This window comes from Helicoverpa zea, chromosome 2 (assembly GCF_022581195.2).
Source record: "Helicoverpa zea isolate HzStark_Cry1AcR chromosome 2, ilHelZeax1.1, whole genome shotgun sequence".
Lineage (NCBI taxonomy): Eukaryota > Metazoa > Arthropoda > Insecta > Lepidoptera > Noctuidae > Helicoverpa > Helicoverpa zea.
The window spans coordinates 3,681,374-3,705,151 of NC_061453.1; the positions used below are offsets into that span (position 1 = coordinate 3,681,374).

A 23,778-nucleotide genomic window follows, 5' to 3' on the forward strand; every position below is an offset into this window, starting at 1 on the left:
GCCTAGCTTATATACCGTCGGAGAACGAAAACAAGTACTCGACTATACGTACGTGGGATCTAGTTTTAGCCAGGACACTAAAGGAAAGCCTAAAAGGGTGAGCGCGTTCTATAATGAGTAAAGTTTTTTATTGAACGCGGATGGCATGAAATTGAGTCATCGGTTTTTAGTATGTGGTTCTTTCGTCCTTTCTTGTTGGTTATCGATATAGTTTATTTTTGTACTACAGGTACATAAAATACTAATATTCCAAAAAAAATGGAATCACAAAACAGTAGCCGAATTCTCCTGTGCCTAATTTTGTAGTGACGCATCTATAGGTTTTTTTTGATAAAGGAATAATTGGAGATAGATATATAAACCGAAGAGTAAATTGGAAGTATAATTTCACCAGCTATTACCCAACTTCAACTAATCAGCCGAATAGAATTCTCAAAAATTTAAATCTTAACCACCACCTTTGCCTTCTTTACTCACACACTCAAGCTACCACACAATACTTAACTACGGAACCAGCAACAGTTTTCTATACGCCCATAACTCAGGCTTACCTCATTCCTGTCTAACCCAGCCATCCCTGCACCATTAAATCATAGTGGCATCTGCAGAACATTCTCGAAGCCTGCCATTAATCAAACTCGTCTTGTTCGTCTCGATTTTGAAGCTTTATTACTTGGCTAGATATTTATAAATTATAGTACAAAGTATGTTTGTTAGAGATGAGCGTCGTTGTCAATTCTCTGGTTGTTAGTGTGAGTGACACTTCATTTTGTCCTGGGTAAGTAGGTACTCTAGTACCTATATACAACATGTAACTTAATTAACGCACATCCTGAAATTAGTTTGTTCAGAATCGTTTACTGAATCGATTTATATCATTTTTAATATAGGTAATTTTTTATCCCAAAAATAATTAAAACTACGGAAATTATTGTCATATTAACCCTGTACAGTCAAAACAAATTCAAATAGACTGTAACTCAAAGTAATAAGACTTCGTGTACTGTCGGCTTTTTCCGTAGTTTCGTTATGTTGTGTCGAGTCGAGCGGCGCGCGGCGCGATATTTGCGTGCGTAGTAGTATGACCAAAAAGTTCTCCAAGAATTGGTATAACTAATTTAGTAAATAACAATGCATATACATGTTAAATTAAAAATTCAGTGTATGTATTATGATTATAACATAATATTCTAACTGGGGTGTTTGAGGGTGTGCGTTAATTACGTTACATGTTGTATATATATGTGTGTATATGTATATGCATATATATCTATGTATATATGCCATGGTTCCATCTACGTCCTGTAAGAATTTCAAAAATATTTCATGTTGATAACAAGTGGTGGTTTAACCGACTTCATAAAAAGAAGGTTCTTAATTCGGATGTTTGCATTTTCTTAACTACCAAAATTCAGAATTTTTGAATAGAAATGTCAATTGACATTAACAATTTTACACTTCCGATGTGTATGGCATGTTTTAAAAAAATATGCTTTAATATGTCAGCTACGTAAAAATGATATCTCATGATTCATAATCCTTTGAAGTTTTGCCGCAACCAAACAAAAACAGCACATTAAACAATTATTGCACGAGTATCATTTACTTCTCATGTATGTACCTATATTTAAATAAGCGACCAGATTTCTTTATTTTTAATTTATTTAACACCTCTGCGTACAAAAACTGAAATAATTATCCTTAGGTGTAAATGTCATAGGCATCAAGGTGAATGCTTCGACTGGCAGAGGGAAATTTAAATATAAAGTGTTTTTTAGGGGTTCCGTACCCAAAGGGTAAAACGGGACTCTATTGTTTTCGCTCCTCTGTCCGTCCGTCCGTCCGTCCGTCTGTCACCAGGCATCTCATGTTAGAGAGTTGAAATTTTCACAGATGATGTACCTATTTCTGTTGCCGCTATAACAACAAATCGCTATAAAACGAATTGCATGTCCGACTTGGATAGACTGTTGATCTAATCTATTGTATTTAATAAACATCAATATGTACACAGTTATGCAATAAATGAATCTTTATCTTTATCTTTATCTTTAACAGATACTGAAAACTAGAATAAATAAATATTTTGGGAGACTCCCATACAACAAACGTGATTTTTTGCTCATTTTTGCTCTGGCATGGAACCCTTCGTGCGCGAGCCCGACTCGCACTTGACCGTTTTTTTAACCTAGATCATCATCATCATTATTCTAAGTAGGCTTTGAGTATCAGTGCTTTACAAGGAGTGGCTACGTATCTAACCTTCTAAACTCCGTTACCCGAGCAACCAAATACCCATAGACTGGTTGTCAGGCCTAATGATTTCGGACTACCCGTTACAACTGCTAAAGATGTTAAACTTGTGCCTGATGGGTCCATAATTGTGACTATAATTTTATATTTTCCACCTAATGTACATTGTCAGTGGAGACCACGGACTAGCAAGCGCAGCGTAGGACGTCCACCAACGAGGTGGACAGACGACCTTATAAAGGTCGCCGGAAGACGCTGGATGCAGGTCGCTTCCAACAGGTATCTGTGGAGATTAAAGGGGGAGGCCTATGTTCAGCAGTGGACGTCCTATGGCTGAGATGATGATGATGATGATGAATGTACATTATGGAATGCAATAAACGATATGATATGGTATGATATGTTCAAATGAGTGATGAAACATTTAAAAAAATCCCGCTTTCAGTGGAATTCACCTTAATGGTAGCCATTGTAGAACAACGTGCGTAGGATTTCCACGAACGTGTGCTTTTGTTGTATTTAGTTTATTCTAGTTAATTACGAGCGAACACGCGCCAACGCCTTCCGCACCTTAATGAATGTTTTAATACGAATAATTTTTATAAGGAAGCTTATGTAACATTTAGATGTATTGTAATTCTATCTCATTATCACATTGAATTTAATCATTATACATTTAACTTTCTAGTTGTTATCTTAAGAAGAGAAATAAGGCTACACAGTACTGAAATGTTAATAAGAGTGACTACTGTTGTTAGTTTTAATATTATAAGTACTGTTACATATTCTACTAACTAAGTTACTAACTAAGTTTGAAAGTAGCGCCGGTATCAGAAAAACTGCGTGGAAACCGGCTGTCGTGGTATGGGCATGTGATGCGGAGGAATGAGAGTCATGTTGTGAGGAAGGTGATGAGTATGAACGTGGACGGATATAGTGGAAGAGGAAGACCAAAGAAACGATGGATGGATTGTGTGAAAGTAGATATGGTAAGAAAGAATGTTACTTGTGAGATGACGGCAGATAGAAGAGTATGGAAGAAGAAAACATGCTGCGCCGACCTCAAATAAAATTGGGATAAGGGCAGAAGGATGATGTTACATATTCTACTATGATATCTTTAAAAATACTTATATGATTTTAATACCATCGTCAATTTGTTTCGATTACTTTTACTATAACAACGCTTTCACACTAGCAAATTTTGTCATGCGTAGCAAAATCGAGATGCATTCCGAGCGGCTAAAATCTTTTGATCGGTTTTGAACGTCTTTCTTTGCACTGAAAAATCTTTGTTGTAAAAACGCTGATAGAAAAAAAAATGCATAAATAGTGCTAAGTGCTTTAAAGTTATTCTATTCTATGTTATACTATTTTTCAAATCAAATACCTTTATTTTCAGGCTGCATTGGCCCATAGATATATACCTTAATGACTAACATACATATTATATTATACAAAATTGTTAGTATATAAAAAAACATTTCTTTTATTACAAAAAAAAATAGTCCTAGACTAATTAGTAGCACTTAAAACAACAATTTATTTTATCTGTAGATTCTTAGATAAAAAGCATTCCACAAAAAAAAATGCATTCACGCAATCTAAGTAAACCAAAGACAGTCAAAGTGCTTTTTAATGTAAAACGAGAAGAATCTACGGCAACTTGCATAAAACATTGCAAATTACTTTTATTTGTCACGAGAAATGTTTCACTTAGTATCGTGAAATAACTACAATTGTATTTATTTTTAGTATATTAGTAGTAGTATATTATTTAGTATTTATTTTTATATAAAATGTGAAAATACCATTATTATTGTTTTTCATTCTAAAAATGGTATGCTGTCATCAACTTCTTGTAAGACATGAAAAGCAGAGAAGTGTGTCAGTTTTATCACAATAAATACATATTGCTACAGAACATTGATATATTTACACGCACTACAACAAGACATAATTACTAACATTAACCACTCAAATTTACAAAACCTAAATACACTAACACACTACAAACAAAACTGCACTCTACTCCCTTTAAATTAAGTTTCATTTTTCATTGTCATCCCAAAACTATGTCATAAAATCATTGTGATAAAGTGAAACCAAACCATTGCTACTGAAGAGATCACTTTCTAGGCGCATGCGCCGATGAAAGCGATATTAGCATGATGCGCACGAAATCCACAATTATAATACACTTGCGCTCATTATATGCGTAATTTCGTAGAGAGTGGATTTATTAATTGCGGTAACGATATGTGGATTAGGTAAATACCGATCGTATCTGAACATGCGTGACGTCACATTTTTTTCTCGCGTGGAAATACGCAGAAGTTTGATAGAAAAGTGGGTATGAATATTCAACGTTACTTTGTAGCTTAATTAGGATTTCAGTGTTAGGATATGTCTGTTATCGTTGCCTAAATAATTTACTGTTGGCTATAGATTCCACTCTGAATAGTTTTCGTAGAGGCAAATTTTCGTAGAATTTTAGCGCATTTTAAAATGAGTGTAAAATAGTTTCAGTAATTTTGCCGTGAAAGAGCAGATTTTGTGTTAAACAATGTAATCTTAGATATTTTCATTATAGGCTGGATGATTTCAATTATCAAATACACTGCAAACTTTTAGTCAGCCGATTGTTTGTATGGGCTCATCATTCAGTATGAAGATGAACGGTAGTAAGCTCATTACAATGATTAGGTATTAGAACACAGTAAATTAGAATACATACTGCATCAAGTAAGTGCATTGCTTTAAGATTGATTGAGGAGCTCTCTAGGTTTAACCTATAACTATGATTAAGTAAGATAGTGTAAATAAATGTTCAGTTGGCCAACAGAGGGCGTCACGAGCTGGTTCCGAGGATGGCACGATGATACATTTCGAGTTAGGTTGAGTGGCTTCCCATAGATGGCAGTAAAGGGATATTTTATCATTATTATTTGTTGGTATATATTTAACATTAATAATTGAATATTACTTGTTGTCAAACTCTTTTATAAATGTATTTTTCAGTTAAGCATTTGTTCGCTTCAAAACTTTTCGCAGATGTATTGTTGGTTCAAACAATATTGATTTAATTTTTTTATAAATGTTTTTATATACGAAAAGGATTGATTGTAATATTGATTGTAATATTTCTCCGTCTTGTAATAATACTAACAGTTTAAAGAGCACTTAAACATTTTGTTGTTGATCGACCTTGTAAACATTTATTATTAAGAAAAGATTACATCAACTACAGTTTTTAATGCTTTCAATTTTATTTACTGGCTCAGAATATATCTTTACTTGAAATCACAAAATAAAGAAATGTTTTTTATTCAATACCTTTATTACAATGGGACACGCAAAAAATCAAGCACTTAGCCTTTTGTATTTTTATTTTAATATGTATCAAATGTGAATATTATAGATATAAAAGTGCGTAATATTATCGATATAAAAATACGCACAATTTTGTACGGAAATCACGTTAAAGCACAATCACATATTTTCAAACACCTATTGGACAAGATTGCACTTAAAAAAAGTTAAAAATGTGACTCGTCTAGCATTGTGGATGCTTTTATTTTCCGATTTTTTTATATTTATATCCTTCCGCCGCAACTAATAAACCGAATTCAATTTATCACACAGATATACCAGAATCTTTTTTTTTATTGGTATTAAGATAAGAACTTGATCAATAGATATTTACAACACAAAAAGAAAACTATCCTAGTAGAACAATAAAAAAACTAAAATATATACACTATATCTAAAAGGCGTCAAAAAATTCATCCCCATCGCTGTCAACTGGGAGCGTACCCAAGAGGCTGGCAGCATTACCTCGTTGGATGGCCATGCTGATCCTTTGTCCGAGGTAATAGCCAGCCTTTTGGTCACGAGAAGCGTCAACCAGCCGCCTAGACAGGTCTTTAAATAGGGTATGCGCATTCGGACCCCACGACCCGAGGGTTTCAACCCCAAACGGTTCGAAAATATAGTTGCCGACTAGGCCACTATATTTCCGCCGCTTGAGGTTCTCCGCGGCCGCAGCGGCAGCAGCGGCACAGCACGCAGAACTTGGAAGATGGGATGGCGCAAGAGTATCGACGCAGGTTGCGTCCCATACTAAAGGCCTACCCATCTTCCAAGGGAATAAAGACATGCCGTCTGGTCTCTTACCGTCGTCGCGTGCCAGGCCATTTGGTTCCAGTACAGCTGGCACCCCGACGGCAACAAGAGCCCGACGAATAATGTCGTTGATATTTGCGTGCCGCGCAATACGGCCCGCACTACGGCTGCACGACAGGCCGTGGTGTCCGAGGCTGGTGACAGCCTCACCACAGTGGCAGCGATGAGGGGAGCAGCACGGTGCTCCTATACGTAAACAAGTAGCGAGGCGGAAAGTTGTATCGTCAAACATGGTGCCAATGTTTGACGACGGTAGTGCCTGAAGCCAAAGCCCCGACTCCCATCTACCCACAGCCAGTAGGCGCGCTCGCTCAGCAGGAGTAATTGCCGTTTCTATCAAACTATTCCGGGTTACTCTGCAGAGCGGCTCATCCCACTGTCTTTGGGAAGACGGGTTGCTGGGTAAATTTTCGTTCGGGCAAGTAATTTTCCATGCATCCATAGCCTCGGCTAAATACGGCACCTCGAAATCAGCCAGTGTTGGAGTAAGAATATTCCTGGTTAATTTCTCAGTGCCGTGAACCGAGGATATGAATGCCGGTAAACTAATACTGGTAATTTTGCGGAATCTTAGAAAGGATATAGGCCACTTACTTTTATATTGGTGCGAGACGTTCTTCCCACGGATTGCGAGTGAAACCGCAGGGAACAGTTAGTAGCTTAATTATAAAACTTTTAACCCTATACTACGAGTCTGCCTTGCTTCAGGCTTTACTATCAAACCTTACAAATCAGCCTGTACCTACATCATCATAAATAAACTCCTTTTTAAATTGGTTTTTAATTTATAACATGTTTATTAACTCTCTGAACAGTGGAAAGGATAATAACGATGTGCGAATACATACAGACACGTCCGGGACAGTTAATCACTATGTAAGTACGGTTAAAAAGCGAACAATTTGTGTTCGTTTGTTCTCATCCATCTCGGGAAAAGGTGAAGGATTTCTATCTGATACGAGAAGCATCGTAAATTAAAGTAAATATTTTAGTTTGCCCTTTAGTTTATTGGTGTAGGTTATTCCCTGAAGCAAGAATTTAAAAAACCTATATATAGGCTTGTACCCGCGGTTTTGAACCATTCGTTTATGAAAGACTTCATAGGACAAATTACTAATTCATAAACAAGTAAGTTGGGCAATATTGTGCCCAGTAAATGCTTGTAAATTGACTCTGGGTACTTAATTATTCAGTTTTAATTACAAATGTTGCAATTTATAAGTGTCGTATATTAATTTTGGTTAGTTGCTTTTTGCTTTACACATTTATAATTTTTATAGGTATTCATATGAATGTAAATCCGTGGAAAAAAATCAGTGTTTAATAATAGAAACATTAATTATTTTTAGCCCTGTGGTTGTTTTTCCGCACGCATCGAGCCGTGTCTCCCCACACGCAACGCTCTCTGATACACGTTTGTAAGTACATATAAAGGTGACACAAGTTGGAAACAGCCAGTGTAAGTATGTATACTGATCTTAAGGATATTTCTTTTTATATATTTCTTTAAATTTTAAGGTGTGGTTTAGGTAAGGATTCATTTGAAAGCAGGATCAAGTCAGTTTTCATTTGCAAAATGCAATGGACACTTCTGTAGTTAACTTAGTATACGAAGAGGAGATTTCATTACTAGATCATTTTCTAGGCTGACTTTTATTGACGTTATTTTTTTTTTAATTTGTTTTTTTTTGTATTGGGTAGTAATCAGATTAAAGGAGATAAAGATTGAGTTTAGTGCACTGATAGTGGCTAATGATGATTCACTCTATGTATACGTGCAGTTACATTGAAACAAATTGTTACGTCCTCGACCCTTTTCTAATTTATTCATGTAAGATTTTAGATTTCACAAAATCTCGTGTCTTCAGTCTCGATTTATGATTCATCGGCGCAGACACGCATATAACGTTTTACAGTTCGCGTAGCACTCTTTCGTCATGTATTATATACGTATCTTAAGACAGCTTAAAATAATAACAAAATGTTAAAGGTCGAAATATTTGAAACCTTATTTAAACAATTTAATTTTGCAACATTCTCCCTAACATAATTAAGATACATTTTTTAACACTTTATTATATTTACATCGAGACAAGCTTCAAACTTCAGAGCTTCGATTGTACGTGTCTTAGACAAAATTAGAAAGGTTTCAAAGCTGCATCGTCATGTTTGAAACGTAGGCTCAAACACCTTCGGCACACAATACATACCATATATACATATAACCATAAATATGACTAATACTTCCACAAATAAACTCATAATTATAATTAATTACTTCAAAAATAATAATAATTTATAGCCATTCAACACATTGCAAACATTCCATTCAACAAGCAATTATTGCCTAACAATCAATTAAAAACCAATTGTCTAACATCAGTTAACTTTAACTAGTACTAGTTAACTTAAACTTAAATTTTAACTGCATTTCGGCATTAGTAAATACTCTTGCAGAACACGTAGAATAATAACAGGATCCAAAGACTTTGAGGAAAAGGGACGGAGATAGGAAAGTTGAGTAGGGGAGAAAGAGATGGTGGATTATCGTAACCTTTCGCTTCGTTGTAGGCTAAGAATGGATGACAAAAAGTGAATAAGTCAGTGCGGCTGAGTGCGGAGCGGACGTCAGTAATAAATATTAATAAAAAAGTCACTTTTTAGTGACATTTAAGTAAAATAAGTGATAAGTAGTGTTGTCACAAGATGGCGTTCCGATCGTGCGTGGGAGTCGTTTTATTTAGCTGTTTAATCGGTGAGTTCTTTTCACCTTTCATTAATTAAATATTAAGAAAGAAAATATTTGAAAATATTCATAAAATATATAGGTCCATAGATCGATAGATATTGTTTATTATGGACATCAATTAAAATAACAAAAAAAAAACAAATATTGATAGTTAACCTACCTTGAGTATCTTTAAAACAAGCTTTAATTAAGTAATTCATATTTATTTAGGGAAAATGCCTGTTTTATATTTTATTTTTAATAAAAATTCCCTGTATTTACTCACTTTATATCTAGTTTCATAACGATAGGCAGACACGAGCGACCTATTTCGATAACCTTTAAGAAATTAATATTCAGTGAAGCAGTAAGTATTACAATATGTCAGGGTACAAGTTAGCCTTGACGCCTACAATTACTATTCCTGTCTAATATGAATGTTGCTCTAGAATTGTAATAAATAAATTATTACTTCTATCAATCAACATGGAAATAATTTGGTAACATATTTCTTTAAACCCAGAAGACTTAATTAAAAGTTTCTAAAATTCAGTAATCTTTAGCACCAAGTGTTTTAATACTTTAATGAATATCGTAAAATAGAGTCTTATTTGTTTCAATAACTAATTGTTGTTGTGGAAAACCACTTTTCCTGAATAACTCAGACTAAATTTCACCCCGGTACGTACAGTACTTTATACGAGACGCGGCTGAGTGTTTATTAAATAAAGACATTCTTTTTTCAATATTTTCATAGGTCATGTTTTCAGGTTTTGCATTTAGTCATAATTAAAATATCTGTGGATTCGAGTTTCGTTTACAAAACAAAATTCCTTCATACAATAACTAGGTTTTAGCCGTGGTTTTACCCGCTTCCTGAGATCACTGCTTTCCGTAACCAGATGGTGACGAACTATGTCCTTCTCCCGGGTCCAAGCTACCTCCTCTCTAATTTTCATCTTTAAGGTGCAGCCATTTTTGTGTTAAAAGTAGTATAGCTTACACAACTTTCTTTTATATAAGATTTAAAAGATCTATAGGTTTGAGTTTCATATACATACAAAACAAAATTTCTCCATACAATAATTATTATTACAAGTTTTCCAACACTTTTCACAATCTATTTGTCCGTGGCTAATGATTTTCCCTGGTAACAAACGATCATCGGTTACGTCTAGAGGAAGACATCAACGCGCGCGCACTTTTCAAAAGAGAAAGCTTTTCTGAAATGTTTCACAAAACGTTTGAAATATTTCAGTAACTGTTTTATGTAACTGGACATACATAAATTTTTCGACAATATTAGACACAGTTCATAACAACTAGCTTTCGTTAACCATTTTGTGTACATTTTAAGAAAAAATACCATATGTTTGCCAAACATCCAAATCCGGATTTGCGTAACATCCAAATCTGTAACTTTCGGTCATTCCTAATTATTTATCGATCTGTGAATTTACTTATTAAAGATAGAATGTGACATTACTTGTATCGGACTAATATCAAAATAATATCTCTTGTACGCAAATCAACTGAAATGGCCATAAGAAAACAACCACCTGTTTGCCAAACCTCCAAATCTTTATTTGCGTAACATCCCACCATACAAATTTTCATACAAGTCAGCAAAATGCTTATACAGATACACGAAGCTATAAATGGCTCAACGATTACCTAAGTTCAAGTAACAGTTAAGACAACGATTCTTAGTAAACTAACGGAGAGATAGCGTAGTTATTCGAAGCACGATGCGCCGCTGAATCCCATTACAGTTCAAATAAGAACTTTATGGTTATACTTGACACATGTAGTTTGTATGTCTAGAATTTGTAATCAGAACTATTCAATAACAATAGAAATAGGCCTTGGTATGGAGTGTTTTAAATGTTGCCAAGCGAATTTTGGTAAATGGCAATAGAATATCTGGTCAAACTGGAAAACAGCGGGTTTCGAAAAAAGGTCAAGATATGTAGTAAAAAATATTTATATACCTCAATGTTATGTTTGTTATATAATCATTATTAATATAATGTTATGAGATAATACTTCTGTATATAATTTTCAATGAGGTGATATGAATTTCTTAAATAAAAATAATCGAAGGTGTTTCTTATTCTATTCGCTACAGTTTTTTGAAGAAATTGATACAAATATTTCATAGTCTACTCATAATACGTTGAGCATTAATTAACAATCTCAAATAAGTAAATTTTCCTTAGGATGCCATTTATGATTCAATTCATAACATGCCATACAATCTAGGTCAATGTTAGCGCCATGCTGATGCGACATTGAGAAAGCATCTCTTGTAATTACGTTTTCTTAAGTATCACTTAATAAATCGAATGCTCCTGCAAACTTTTATTATCAGCCACTATATTTTAAGAAAAAAATATCGACCCAGAATTGAAAGGGTAGTTGACCGAAATTTTATTCTGTCAGCCCTAAATCGGACATCTAATTTGATTCCTATATCTATCGAATATAGCCCCTAACACTATCTGTGGATGTAATGCTAATATCTTAACACTATTTTAATGTAATCTGGACCTGCTAATGTTTTAAGTGCTTCTAAGCATGTAAAATAGATAGACTCTAGTGCGTTAAGGGTAGGATAGGGATATAAGTTTAAGGTTATCATATAATGGGCCGAGGGAAATTGCATCAGCTGTAACTTCTCTCGGCCTTTGGTGATTATAGAAATATACTAGTTAGTTGTGGCGACTAAATTAGTTGCGATCATATTTGGAAAGGATCAATAATTGTATGTAACTATATGTTATGTTCATAATTGTCGTTCAAAGTTATGTTGATTATTTTAATAAAAAAAAAACATTCAATTTCATAACAACTTGACTGCTTATTTGTTATTAGTATAAAAGCGATTCTTAATTGTAAATGTTTTAATATATTCGAGTAACTAACTCGACGAGAATAGAGATATGTAATTTCAAAAGATTAAAATCAATTAGGAGTCACCTTGAATTTTAAAACGATTTTGATTAGGAAAGCAGAATGTGTTTTTAAATTAATATTTAAATGTAGATTTGTACTGTTTTTATAATGAGTATTTGTAGATTTTTTTTACAGATTTATTTTTTAAAGACTAATGTTTATTTTCACCAACAAATACCCTAAATTTAGGAATCCCCTAAGAGCATTTAGGGAACACTTAATACGAATTTCGTTTTCACCAAAGCTTAAGTGTCTCTTATAACCTTTAAGTATTAGGAGAGCCCTTATTCTAAGTGACACTTAGTTAGGGAAACGTTGAGAGATTGTTGGTGAAAACTGGCGTAAGTAAATAAAAGGTAACTTAGTAAGCATATTTAAAATTTAAAAAGCAGTTTTCTTTTTGTAAATTCGAAATTCAAACAGATGGTAGATAACGAAGAACGTTTTGTAATAACTGATTTCTCTGTTACCTAACACAGCTTTTTGTATGAAAGGCCGTATGTCCAAATATTAGTGCGGCGTTAATATTTCAATCGATAGCCTTCGCTGTAGATTCTTTGTTATTACTTTCTGAACATATAGCGATAGTTTATGTTTTCTAGATATTGCACTATAAAGAAAAAGTATTCATTTTAATTTTATTGAACTTTAGAAGGATCTATTTTACAAAGTAAAAGGTTAAAGTTCAAAAGACACTCAGGCCACTCCATCTTACACAATTTAAATGTACTATTTTGGGGCAAAATGTTGTCCTGATCCTATTTATTTATGTAAGAACTAATAATTTGAGACTATGCACTATAAGAAAGTATGTATTTTTAAATCGTAAATTCGTAATATATGTAATGTAATGTGGGTACACCTTTTCACACACGGTCGGTTAGCCCCATGCTAAGTTATTAACTAAATCGTTTATTAATCGTTTATTGGACCTTTAGCCTAATAATCAAGAAAACAACAAAATGTGCTTCTTTGACAACACACTTCCCAAAAAGGAAGAGTTTCTCAGTTTTTTATCATTTTGGGTTTAAAATTACTAATAATTATATTCTACTATTTCAATTAGAAAGTAAATAACTGCAACAGTGCAACAGTTGATTTAGTTTAAGTGCAGTTAATTGTAGCATTGAACTTAAGGAAGTGACCGCATTCAATGTGAACTACTTTTGTCCACTTGAGTTTGCGCAGGAAATGTGACGATAGTGTCATTGGTCTTAACTTATATGTAGGATTAATAGAATTTTAATCTTATTTAGATTGGAATATGTAACAAGTCTGTACGGTGTTAGAAATTTATGAGAATTGAATGTAACTAATTTTAAAAATAAATAAATATGCGCTTCTTGAAAATCTAATAAAATCGTTACAAAATAATCTTATTATTTTCTCATGATATAAAAAAGGTATTGAAAAGAACTTTCAATTAAGTTCTCCTGGTTTGATTTTGAAAACTAAATTGACCTATAGCAGGCCTATTCGAAATATGTTGATATTAAAATGCTATTAATGTATTTTTGCAAATAGACAGTCAAGATGCTTAAATAATTTTAATGTGCTGTTTATTATGTAAATTGAGATAACATTAATGCACGATTATGTATTAACTAAATTCATTGGAAGTAACACTTACATAGTTACATAAATTAACGATGTATATCAATATTACATAAGCAGACTTGTTGGATTTTGTTATCAAATATGTATTAGGTAAGAACCAGAAGATATGCTTATTGGTAGAAGGACTGACAAGAGAGAAGAATGACTGCCAAATAATTTAGCAGTAGATTATTCCTGATATCAAACATATTTAGAATTCTAAAACATATCAGAAGAAACAAAAAAATTAGCCTCATCCTTTCTGGAAATAAGAAAAGTAAATAATATATCTAGGTACAATATATAAGTACTATAAATATCATCTACAGATTTCCGGTTCCGGGTGTCTACAAGTCAACACATACGTCAAAGTGCTCCGCGAAAAATAATTATAAACAGTGTTATAAAGTGCTATCTGAGTGCGTCAAATGAACTTTTCCCTCAAACAAAGAACACAACTTGTGATCAGTGCAAAAACAAAAACAAAAGTGTTAAAATTGCAGACAAACAAAACCCAACAATTTGTGTAAACATTCTAACCTATAAAAGAAATGTCATTTGACTTTCCTTGCACATCACATAGACAACAGAGTGGAACGTCACAGTAGTACCAACCTAACAAGGACAACTGACAGCACCTAGAGTGTTGCTGCAACAAAAAACAAAATAAGTGTTACCATAGTCATTTTTCACAAAACTACTAAAAATGGATAAAAGTATGGAAATCCTACTGGCAAAATTAGACGAAAAGTTAGACAAACAAACAAATCTTATAACAACTTCAGTCACACAAAACGTCATGGCGGTGCTGGACGAAAAGTTAAAAGCAATAACTGAGGAAAACTTCCAACTTAAAAATAAAATAAATGAACTAGAGTCAAAACTCAAAAACGTCGATAAGGATAAGCGCAAAAATAATCTTATATTCTTTGGCATAGAAGAAGGAAAAGCAACAACCGAAACAGACTTAGTGGACTGCATAAGAGACATTATTATGGAAATGGAAGTGCATTTTGAAGTTTTCGAAATCAGTAATATATATAGAATTGGTAAAAAAGAACAAGATAAAATTCGACCTGTTGTTGTCACTCTCACAACTACGTGGAAAAAACATTTGATTCTACGGAACAAAGCTCGCTTGCCAGATGGAATTTACATCAAGGAAGACTTTCCAAAAGAGATATTAGAAAAGCGCAAACAACTGCAACTGCAAGTGGAAGAGGAAAGGAAAATTGGAAACATGGCGTTCATAAAGTACGATAAACTGATTGTTAAAAAACCGGAGATCAATAACCGCGAAAAAAGGAAGAGAGGGAACACAAAGTCACCAAGCACCCCGGCCCAGAAAAAACTAAACACGGAAAGTACAGTTAAAACAACGACATCCCTAAACTCGGCAAGGGAAGTAATTAAACCAAGTATTTTAGCATATGTTTCACGTGATGGATCAAACTCGATGCCGGAGCTGCCAAAAAACAAGTAGAGGCCCCCTCCGACCGGATAAAACAACATGAAAAAACAATAACAAGCACAAAAATGAGAAAAACTTTAATAAACTGTCCCCCCAGCCGGCTGGTCACCGTGGGGGAATCCGACCAACACCCTCCAACAAAACCTACTATAACCAATACAAAAAAAGACACTCAAAAACAATGTAGTCTATATCTATGTACATTAAACACAAGAACACTGAGAACAACAGAGAGTTTACAAGAGCTAGAGTTAGCACTCGGAAACATCAAGTGGGACATTCTGGGTATAAGCGAAATGCGGAGATTGGGAGAGGGAATAGAAGAGAGAGGTAACTATATCATGTATCACAAAGGTGAAGTCGCAGGTCATAGAGGAGTGGGGTTCTTGGTAAACATAAAACTAAAAAACCACATTATAGGATTCGAAGGAATATCGGATAGAGTAGCCCTACTGCACCTCAACTTACCAAAACATCCCAAAAAGTGGACAGTCATCGAAATATACTCGCCGACAGAACAAGCAACAAAAACGGAAATATTAAACTTTTACGACAGGCTGAGAGAAGTCATAGAAAAATACTCGGGAAATAATATAGTGCTCATGGGCGACTTCAACGCTCAAGTAGGCGCTCGACAACCAGGAGAAGAAAATATAATAGGGAAATTTGGAAGAGGAAAAAGAAGCAAAAACGGAGAGAAATTGGTTGAACTTTTACTTGAGTATAACTTAAGACTTCTAAATTCCATGTACCGCAAAAATCCTAAAAACAAGTGGACTTGGATATCCCCGGACGGAAAGACTAGAAACGAAATCGACTACATAATTACCAACAAAGTGAGAGCATTTAGTGACACAGGAGTAATACAACATCTAAATTTTAATACTAACCACCGTATGGTACGTAGCTGTCTAAAAGAAGGGAGCACAAAAAATCCTCGACCAAAAGCAATACAGATAAACCACTTGAAAGCAACAAGTAAGAAGAAGGACTCAACAGACACTATAGAGGACCTGAAAGAATCCATAACCTCAGATATAGACTTAAACGAAAAATATAAGAAAATAGAAAATATGCTCAAAAAACATACAGTGATAGAAAAAGACAAAAGCAAGACAACTTATTTAAGTGAAAAAACTGTAAAATTAATCGAAGATAGAAGAAACTTAACAAAGGACAAGGATAAGAAAAATAAACTTAAAGAAATCTGTAATCTTAGTAAACAAATTCGCGAGAATATGAGGAAAGACAGGATAAACAGAAGAACCAAAACCCTAGAGGAGCACATCATCAAAACAGGAGGTACAAGAAAGGCGCTCAAAGAACTCCGAGAAAAGGGAAAAGAATGGATACCAAAAATGAAAGATAAAGTTAGAAGTGCAGATATACGGAACAAAACCAAACTAACCGACATACTGTCACGCATCGATCAACTTAAATGGAGGTGGACTGGCCATATGCTAAGATGTAAAAGGGAGAAATGGAGCAAACAGGTGACAGTTTGGTACCCAAGGGATGGATTCAGGAGTAGAGGACGTAAAGCAAGAAGGTGGGAGGATGACCTAAAACTCACGTTAGGAGCTCACTGGATGAGAGTAGTCACGGACAGGAAACAGTGGAAAGAGTTGGAGGAGGCCTTTGCCGTAAGGCACACCGAAGTCAGAGACATTCTGTAACTGCATGCATGTAAATAGTTTTCATAATTTTTTAAAGGATAAGTTTACCGTAAGATTTTATTCTTTGTTACTTACTTTTAAGTTTTCGGTAATAAAAGGCTATATTATTATTATTATTATTATAAATATCATAGTATTGCTGAAAATCAAACACAAGCAATTAATCCTTCCTACGTAAATAACTTGAATCTATAAATCTTCATTAAAACAATATTTTTTTCAATCTCATTTCTGCCCCAAAAACCATTTCAAACACCCACCAACAGCAAAATGAAACTTTCATTAATTTCCCCATTTCCATTTCCAGTATTAGCCGCATCAGCAGGCCCGAAGCCCAAGGGCCGGAAGCCAGTGAACCCCCCCACGAGGACCATCGCTGACAACGAGAGGAAAGCTGAGGCTGAGGCTGAGATCACTAATGACTGTCCCGAAGACGGGTTCTTTGCTGATGCTGAGCAGTGCGACAAGTATTATGAGTGCAGGTAAATATGAGAAGGAACTTGTTTTTCATTCTTGTGCAAGGAGTTGGCTAATAGTTGTGCTGAAAGTAGTTGGTTGATAGTTTAGTATAAAGGTATCTGTAATCCTATTACACTTTTAGTCTGTCAAAATTTTATCGTACCGCTTCCGATCAAACAATAAGCCAATTAAAATTTGTGCAGACTTAAAACTTTAGGTGGCTCATAACATAGTTGGATCGTTTTGAGTTTGAGTATATCACATACTAGCCGTTTTCCCGCGGTTTCACCCGCATCCCGTGGGAGCTACTGCCCGCACCGGGATAAAATATAGCCTATGTTACTCGCAGATAATATAGCTTTCTAATGGTGAAAGAATATTTAAAATCGGTCCAGTAGATTTCGAGTTTATCCATTACAACCAAACAAACAAACAAAGTTTTCCTCTTTATATTATTAGTATAGAAGTATAGAAAACGATCAAACTATCTCGCATCAGATCTCTCTATTGTCTCGTATTGTAGTCTATTAGAATCCCATGTTGCATAATTGGGTGGCAATATGCAAAAGGTTGGCATTTAAGAGAAGCTCAATTACAGTTATATTTTATTGTATAATGTTGTTTGCATATATTGAAAGATGTCGATTGTTTTATGACGATAATTATTGCTTTGTGTGAAGCTTTGGCATTTAATCGTAACGAGTTATCTAACCTTACTATGAAAAGGTTAGACGTATAAAATGAACGCAGAATTTTAAGTAATACTTTCATCATTTTATATGCACACATAAAACACTTTTGTGCTTAGTCATTTGAAGGATACTTACACAAATATTTCATGACACAGAGGAATTTAAAATCCAAACTCCAAAAAAAGGTTTGAACTCACTTTTAAATCTTTCAAATGCTTCGAGCGAAAATAAATCACTTCACTTTGACAAAATATATTTATCATGGACCTAAAATTACCATTATCTTTCAATACCGTTTATCCTTGTTAGTTCAATGCCCTTACGTGAGTTCAAAAACAAATGAATAAATCACTCACAGAATATTTGCTCAAAAAGTTTCTTAAATGAAAAGTATTCAATGCTGAGAGGTTCAAACTGGCCAATATTTGTGCACTTCGAGTGTTTTGCTTTAAGAACGAAAAAATATCCTTTAAGGGTTTTCTTGAGATGGGTAGGTTCAGTATCCTCAACTTACGAGTCATTGTTTAGTTTGATCTTTCCAACCTTTTGCGTTACTTTGCAATTTTCTTTGTAATCTTAAGACAACCAAAAAAAATATTCTGAGAAAATCAAAATTATGCATCATCATTTTCCTTTTATTTATATTCTTCTATATCCGAATGTTTAAGTTACATACAGGCAGCGCCTAGTTAGGAGACGGGACCACAGATGTAATAAAAATGTCTCCCCTAGAATATAGTTACAGTACTACTTTGGAATTCGTTTTACCTTAAGTTAGTAAATAAAATATGAATCCTTTATCTAAAATTCGTTGACCATTGTTTACAGAGCTGGTAACATCATTGAGAAGCTATGTCCTGACGGCATGGTGTTCAATGACTACAGCTCGCAGGAGGAGAAGTGTGACCTGCCCTTCAACCTAGATTGCTCAGCTAGGCCTAAGCTGCGTAAGTACATCTTAACCCTTAATATGAGCCTATTAGGCCAATATGACCTTTTACACTCAAATGAGCGTGCGACTGCTCCAGTGTTGCGGGTGTGTGTGATCGACCCTTATCACATGGAACACGCCAGAGTTTGAGTTGATCAGAATCAGAGTATTTATTTGTGAACCATAGGTATAAGGATTTTATAAAATAATCGTTCTAAGTGCGCTATGTTTTGCCTTTTTTTGTATTATGAAAGACTGTTTGATAGAGAATCATAACTTGAATTCGTGGAACTTTCTGAAATGCTTTAAAAAAACGTCTCAGAAGTCCCAAAGACACAAAGCTTGTCGCGGAAGTCAAACCTTTTTGCGCGGCGGTCATTTTTCTCAAGCTATCAATAGATAGACGGTATTTCTACATGGTTCAGCAAATCAATTTTCAAGTTTTTATTACTCACTAATTTATCCTTAATTGGATACATTTTAGTTTAGTAGGCATTACCATTTGTACATATAAGTAATTGCAAGAATCAAATTAGGTGCTTATTGATTTCTGACACTTACGCGAATATTAGACATTTAAATAAAACTACTTTACTTACGTGAAACCAGCCACAGTTGAGCGTCTACCTGCTGTTCTTCCATACATAAGAGGAGTCACAGACAAGATTGGCTACATCTTGAAGCGAGCTTTAATCAAAACCTACTTCAAGCCGCTGAAGAAGATCAGTCAATTCTTACCACCTGTCAAGTGTCACATACCTCTACAAGATGCGGGTGTATACAAGCTTGAATGTGATTGTGGTCTCTCTTACATAGGCCAAACTAAAAGAAGCATAGGGACCCGCGTAAAAGAACACATCGCCGATGTCAAACACCGCCGTTCCAGACAGTCAGCAGTTTGTGAACACACACTAGACAAGGCCCAGCATTACATCAGATTTGATAAACCACAAGTCCTTGCAAGAGAAAACCGATTCCTACCTAGGATGATTCGCGAGGCTATTGAAATTAAAAAACATCCAAATTTCAATAGAGAAGATGGCTGGTGCATACCACCTGCTTGGAATCCCATCATAGAAACTATTAAATCAAAATCCAAGCCTACAACTGCTCGACCTATGGATACAGTGAGCTCGTTTTGCGTGAATCGGATTGTCAATAATAATCAACAAAATGTAGGGTAGCTGTTTGTAACTAGTATATCAAGACGACCAACACCTTAGTCTGCCCGTGACCATGGATGCTGTAAAGGATCCGAAACGTCGGGATTAAATAATATTAATATAACGCGATAAAATCCGTAAAAGTAGTTTTATTCAAATTAGGTGCTATTTCCGAGAGCTAAACACGTGAGTAGTTCAAGCACGTGTCTGCTGGTATGTAATTAAATAGGGTTGCCATAACTCTTACATTCATATTTTTATTCAATTTAAGCTTTAAGCGTAGGGTACTTAATATAAATGTAAGTTATGCTGAGCTTTATTTCCATTATTAATAATGTCATCAAACCAAATTAATTTCGCTCATATAATATAGAATTGCAATACTTTTTTCATTTTAAGTTATTTTTATCTATATTTATCAACATTCATCATCAATCCAGGAGGCCAAAAAAAAAACTGAAAATTTAAAAATCAACGAACACCCTTAGTACACTCGCATTACCAATGACTACAATTGTATTTCATTAAAAATTACATTACAAAGTAAATTACTTCCACGAACAAAAATTGCAAACACGTATCTATTAACATATGTATCACCGCTACAAAGACAATTTAAATGCAAAAACCACTTACATAACAAAACACAGTCAACCCTAAACAAAACGAGTGCCAGAATGACCGGTTAGTGACATCATTAGAATACATATTACACACAAATGCCGTAGGTCAACTCGGTTGGACAACTTTCACATTTCAAGGGAAGCTTGGCCTTGGCGACGCGGAATTTGTCGTCGGTACGAAATTAAATGTATGGCTATTATTGTATCGGTTTTATTTTACGATGGGTGTTTCTGAATGTCAGATGTATAAAAATGCGATAAAAGTTTGGTGTAAGGATCTTCGTCCTTGAGATGTAAAATAAAGTAGCCAATACACCATAATTTTTATCAGGTGATTTTTGAATCAATGGCCTTTATTGTCATACATTAATGATTCAGTTCACGTTTGGTCTTAAATACCTCTAAAAATTATCACCAAATAGGTTACCTAAAATTGTAATCTTCTCGAAAATGCCAACTTTGATGCAAGATCATTAAAAATACAGAGCATTTTTCACAAAGTAGCTGAAGCTTAGGAAAATCGATAAGGAAAGTTATTTATAGATTTTACCAAGAATTTAAAAAGTATGGACGGTATTTCCTCTTTCAAAAACAAAAACAACAACTTTCCAGTTTCAAGGGAAGCGCGACCTTGTCCAATGACGCAAGTTTTTATTGTTATACTTAAATTTACAAACCTTTTTTGATGAAACTTATTTATTTCTGGCATCATACGTTTTAAAAATATAAGGTAACGAGTTCTTATTTTGAAATGAGAACTATTGCCATGGGGCCATTAATATGATTGCATTTTGTTATACATATTCTGTATAGGTAACGTAATATTAATTGTACCAAAATACATTGCACGAAAATCAAAGTAAATTCCGCTGCTGAGCGTTAAAACTGATAAAAATATAAAGTTCCCTACGACTTCATATTTGTGAGCTATATTACAGACGAACAAACTCACATAAAGATTTATTTATTACAATATAATACAACATTTAATTTTAATTTATTTTTCTTCACTAGAAACTCCAATCCCCGCGCTGCACTGTCCCCGCCAAAACGGCTACTTCTCCCACGAAGATCCTAAGGAGTGCGGTAAATTCTACTACTGCGTCGACGGCAAGTTCAACATGATCACCTGTCCTGATGGCCTGGTGTACAATGACAAGACTGGCATCTGCACGTGGCCTGATGAGGCTAAGAAGAAGGGCTGTGGTGCCGCTGGTGAGTTATCAGTTTAAGTTTCATTTTTAGTATAGGGCAACGAATAAAACTCATCAGAATAGTAAAAAATATGTTTTTGTAAGTCATCATCGATTCCCACAGATTTCCCATAGATCCAATAATATAGACAGATGGACATAAAGATGTATGAATCTGTATAATTATAAGCAGAGCTTAAAAATAAGTTAGTAATTAGCATTGACGGTGTTAAAAGGCAAGGAACATACTCGATGGAATGGTAAGTATATATCTATTTCATCGCTACTTTATTAAGCCGTGGTAGATAATAGTTCACCATGTTTAGTATATTTTGTATGGTATGCGAACTACCTTAGTATGCCGATGCCAACAAATCACCATACAAACTGACCAAGATCTGTATATTATATAAGATATTTTACTATCTATCACTAACCTTACCTGTTTACCCAGAAATACCAACCTTAACTTAAAATCAATTTCTTTTCACAGAGGTATTCGCCTTCGACTGCCCCGCTGTGAACGAGACCTTCGGTCTGACGCACCCTCGCTACGCCGACCCTGAGGACTGCCAGTTCTTCTACGTGTGCATCAACGGGAACACCCCTCGTCGGTCCGGCTGCAAGCTGGGTCAGGCCTTCGATGACGTCAACAAAAAGTGCGAGTGGGCTAGGAAGGTGCCTGAATGGTGAGTAGGAATATGCATTTCAGATTTCCTTGAAAAATCCTATCTTTTAACATCTACAGGTAACTAGTCCCCAGTTTACACCCGAATAGCTTCCATTCGCGGTTTTAGCTTTGTTCTGACCCTACTACACACAATTTATATTAATGCCAAATTTCTTCAAAATCCATCCAGAGTAACAAACATGATGATGATGATGATGTCCTCCTAGCCGATTATCGGCTACGACGACTGTTCTCACGTAAGGAGATTAGCCAACTACGCAGGACATATTATAGTGCACGAGCATTTGCGCAGACACAGGTGCACTCACTATTCCTTAACTCTCATAGCCCGATGGGACGGTAATCCGACACGACCGGAGAGAGATCAGGCGCAGGACCGACATTTACGTGCTCTCCGATGCACGGGTGTATCAATCACCAACTTCCAGGCTCCGGGCTGCTTTGTGAAAGTCTTCTAAAACCCACAAAGCGATTTCGGCCCGACTCGGGAATCGAACCCGAGACCTCGTGCTCAGCAGCCGCACTTGCGACAGCTAGACCAACGAGGCAGTTAACAAACATATAGACATACGCACTTACGTCTTCACTGAACTTACGCATTTGTAATATTAGGAGGATTAAATCAAAATGAAATTTATTCTTTATCAAAATCGTATACCCACAGTTTTGATACACATCAACTTAAATTTCCATTTTTCTATTCCAGCGCCGACTGGTACAAGGGCCAGCTGACTGACGCGGAACTGGAGGCACTGGAGAACCCCCCGACCCCCAAGCCGAAGCCGGCTGGCAGCGCGCCCTCGCGCCGCAAGCCTATGAGGCCTCACAAGGGCAAGGCGATCGAAGAGGACGAGGAGTAGCCCATTTACTTAGTCTAGATTAATAAAGTATTTTTTATAAGGATTTCCTGTAGTTTCATTTTGAAAATAAATAATAATATGATTGACTGGCTACTAAAGGTGCTAGAGAACCCTCCGACCCCCAAGTAGAAGCCGGCTGGCAGCGCGCCCTCGCGCCGCAAGCCCATGAGGCCTCACAAGGGCAAGGCGATCGAAGAGGACGAGGAGTAGCCCATTTACTTAGTCTAGATTATTAAAGTATTTTGTGTAAGAATATGATTTCGTTTTATTATGATTTTTAAGTGGTAACTTTAAAAGTCGGA

At 35.2% G+C, this 23,778-nt stretch overlaps 1 protein-coding gene across 1 annotated transcript; it reads left to right on the plus strand.

Moving 5' to 3' along the window:
- Nucleotides 1-9,024: 9,024 nt before the first annotated feature.
- Nucleotides 9,025-23,519, plus strand: LOC124643868 (protein obstructor-E). Its single transcript, XM_047182994.1, has 6 exons — nt 9,025-9,193; nt 17,172-17,346; nt 18,844-18,962; nt 21,747-21,947; nt 22,419-22,614; nt 23,323-23,519. The coding sequence occupies exons 1-6, from the start codon at nt 9,145-9,147 to the stop codon at nt 23,474-23,476; spliced, it is 894 nt and encodes a 297-aa protein (XP_047038950.1). The 5' UTR covers nt 9,025-9,144; the 3' UTR covers nt 23,477-23,519.
- The last annotated feature ends 259 nt before the right edge of the window (nt 23,520-23,778 follow it).

What these genes read in the sequence shown, in the direction of transcription:
- LOC124643868 (XM_047182994.1), top strand. Translation starts at nt 9,145, where the DNA reads ATGGCGTTCCGATCGTGCGTGGGAGTCGTTTTATTTAGCTGTTTAATC. An exon ending in TTTATTTAGCTGTTTAATCG is followed by an intron (nt 9,194 to 17,171) that starts GTGAGTTCTTTT and finishes TTCCATTTCCAG; the next exon opens with TATTAGCCGCATCAGCAGGC. An exon ending in CTCAGCTAGGCCTAAGCTGC is followed by an intron (nt 18,963 to 21,746) that starts GTAAGTACATCT and finishes TTTCTTCACTAG; the next exon opens with AAACTCCAATCCCCGCGCTG.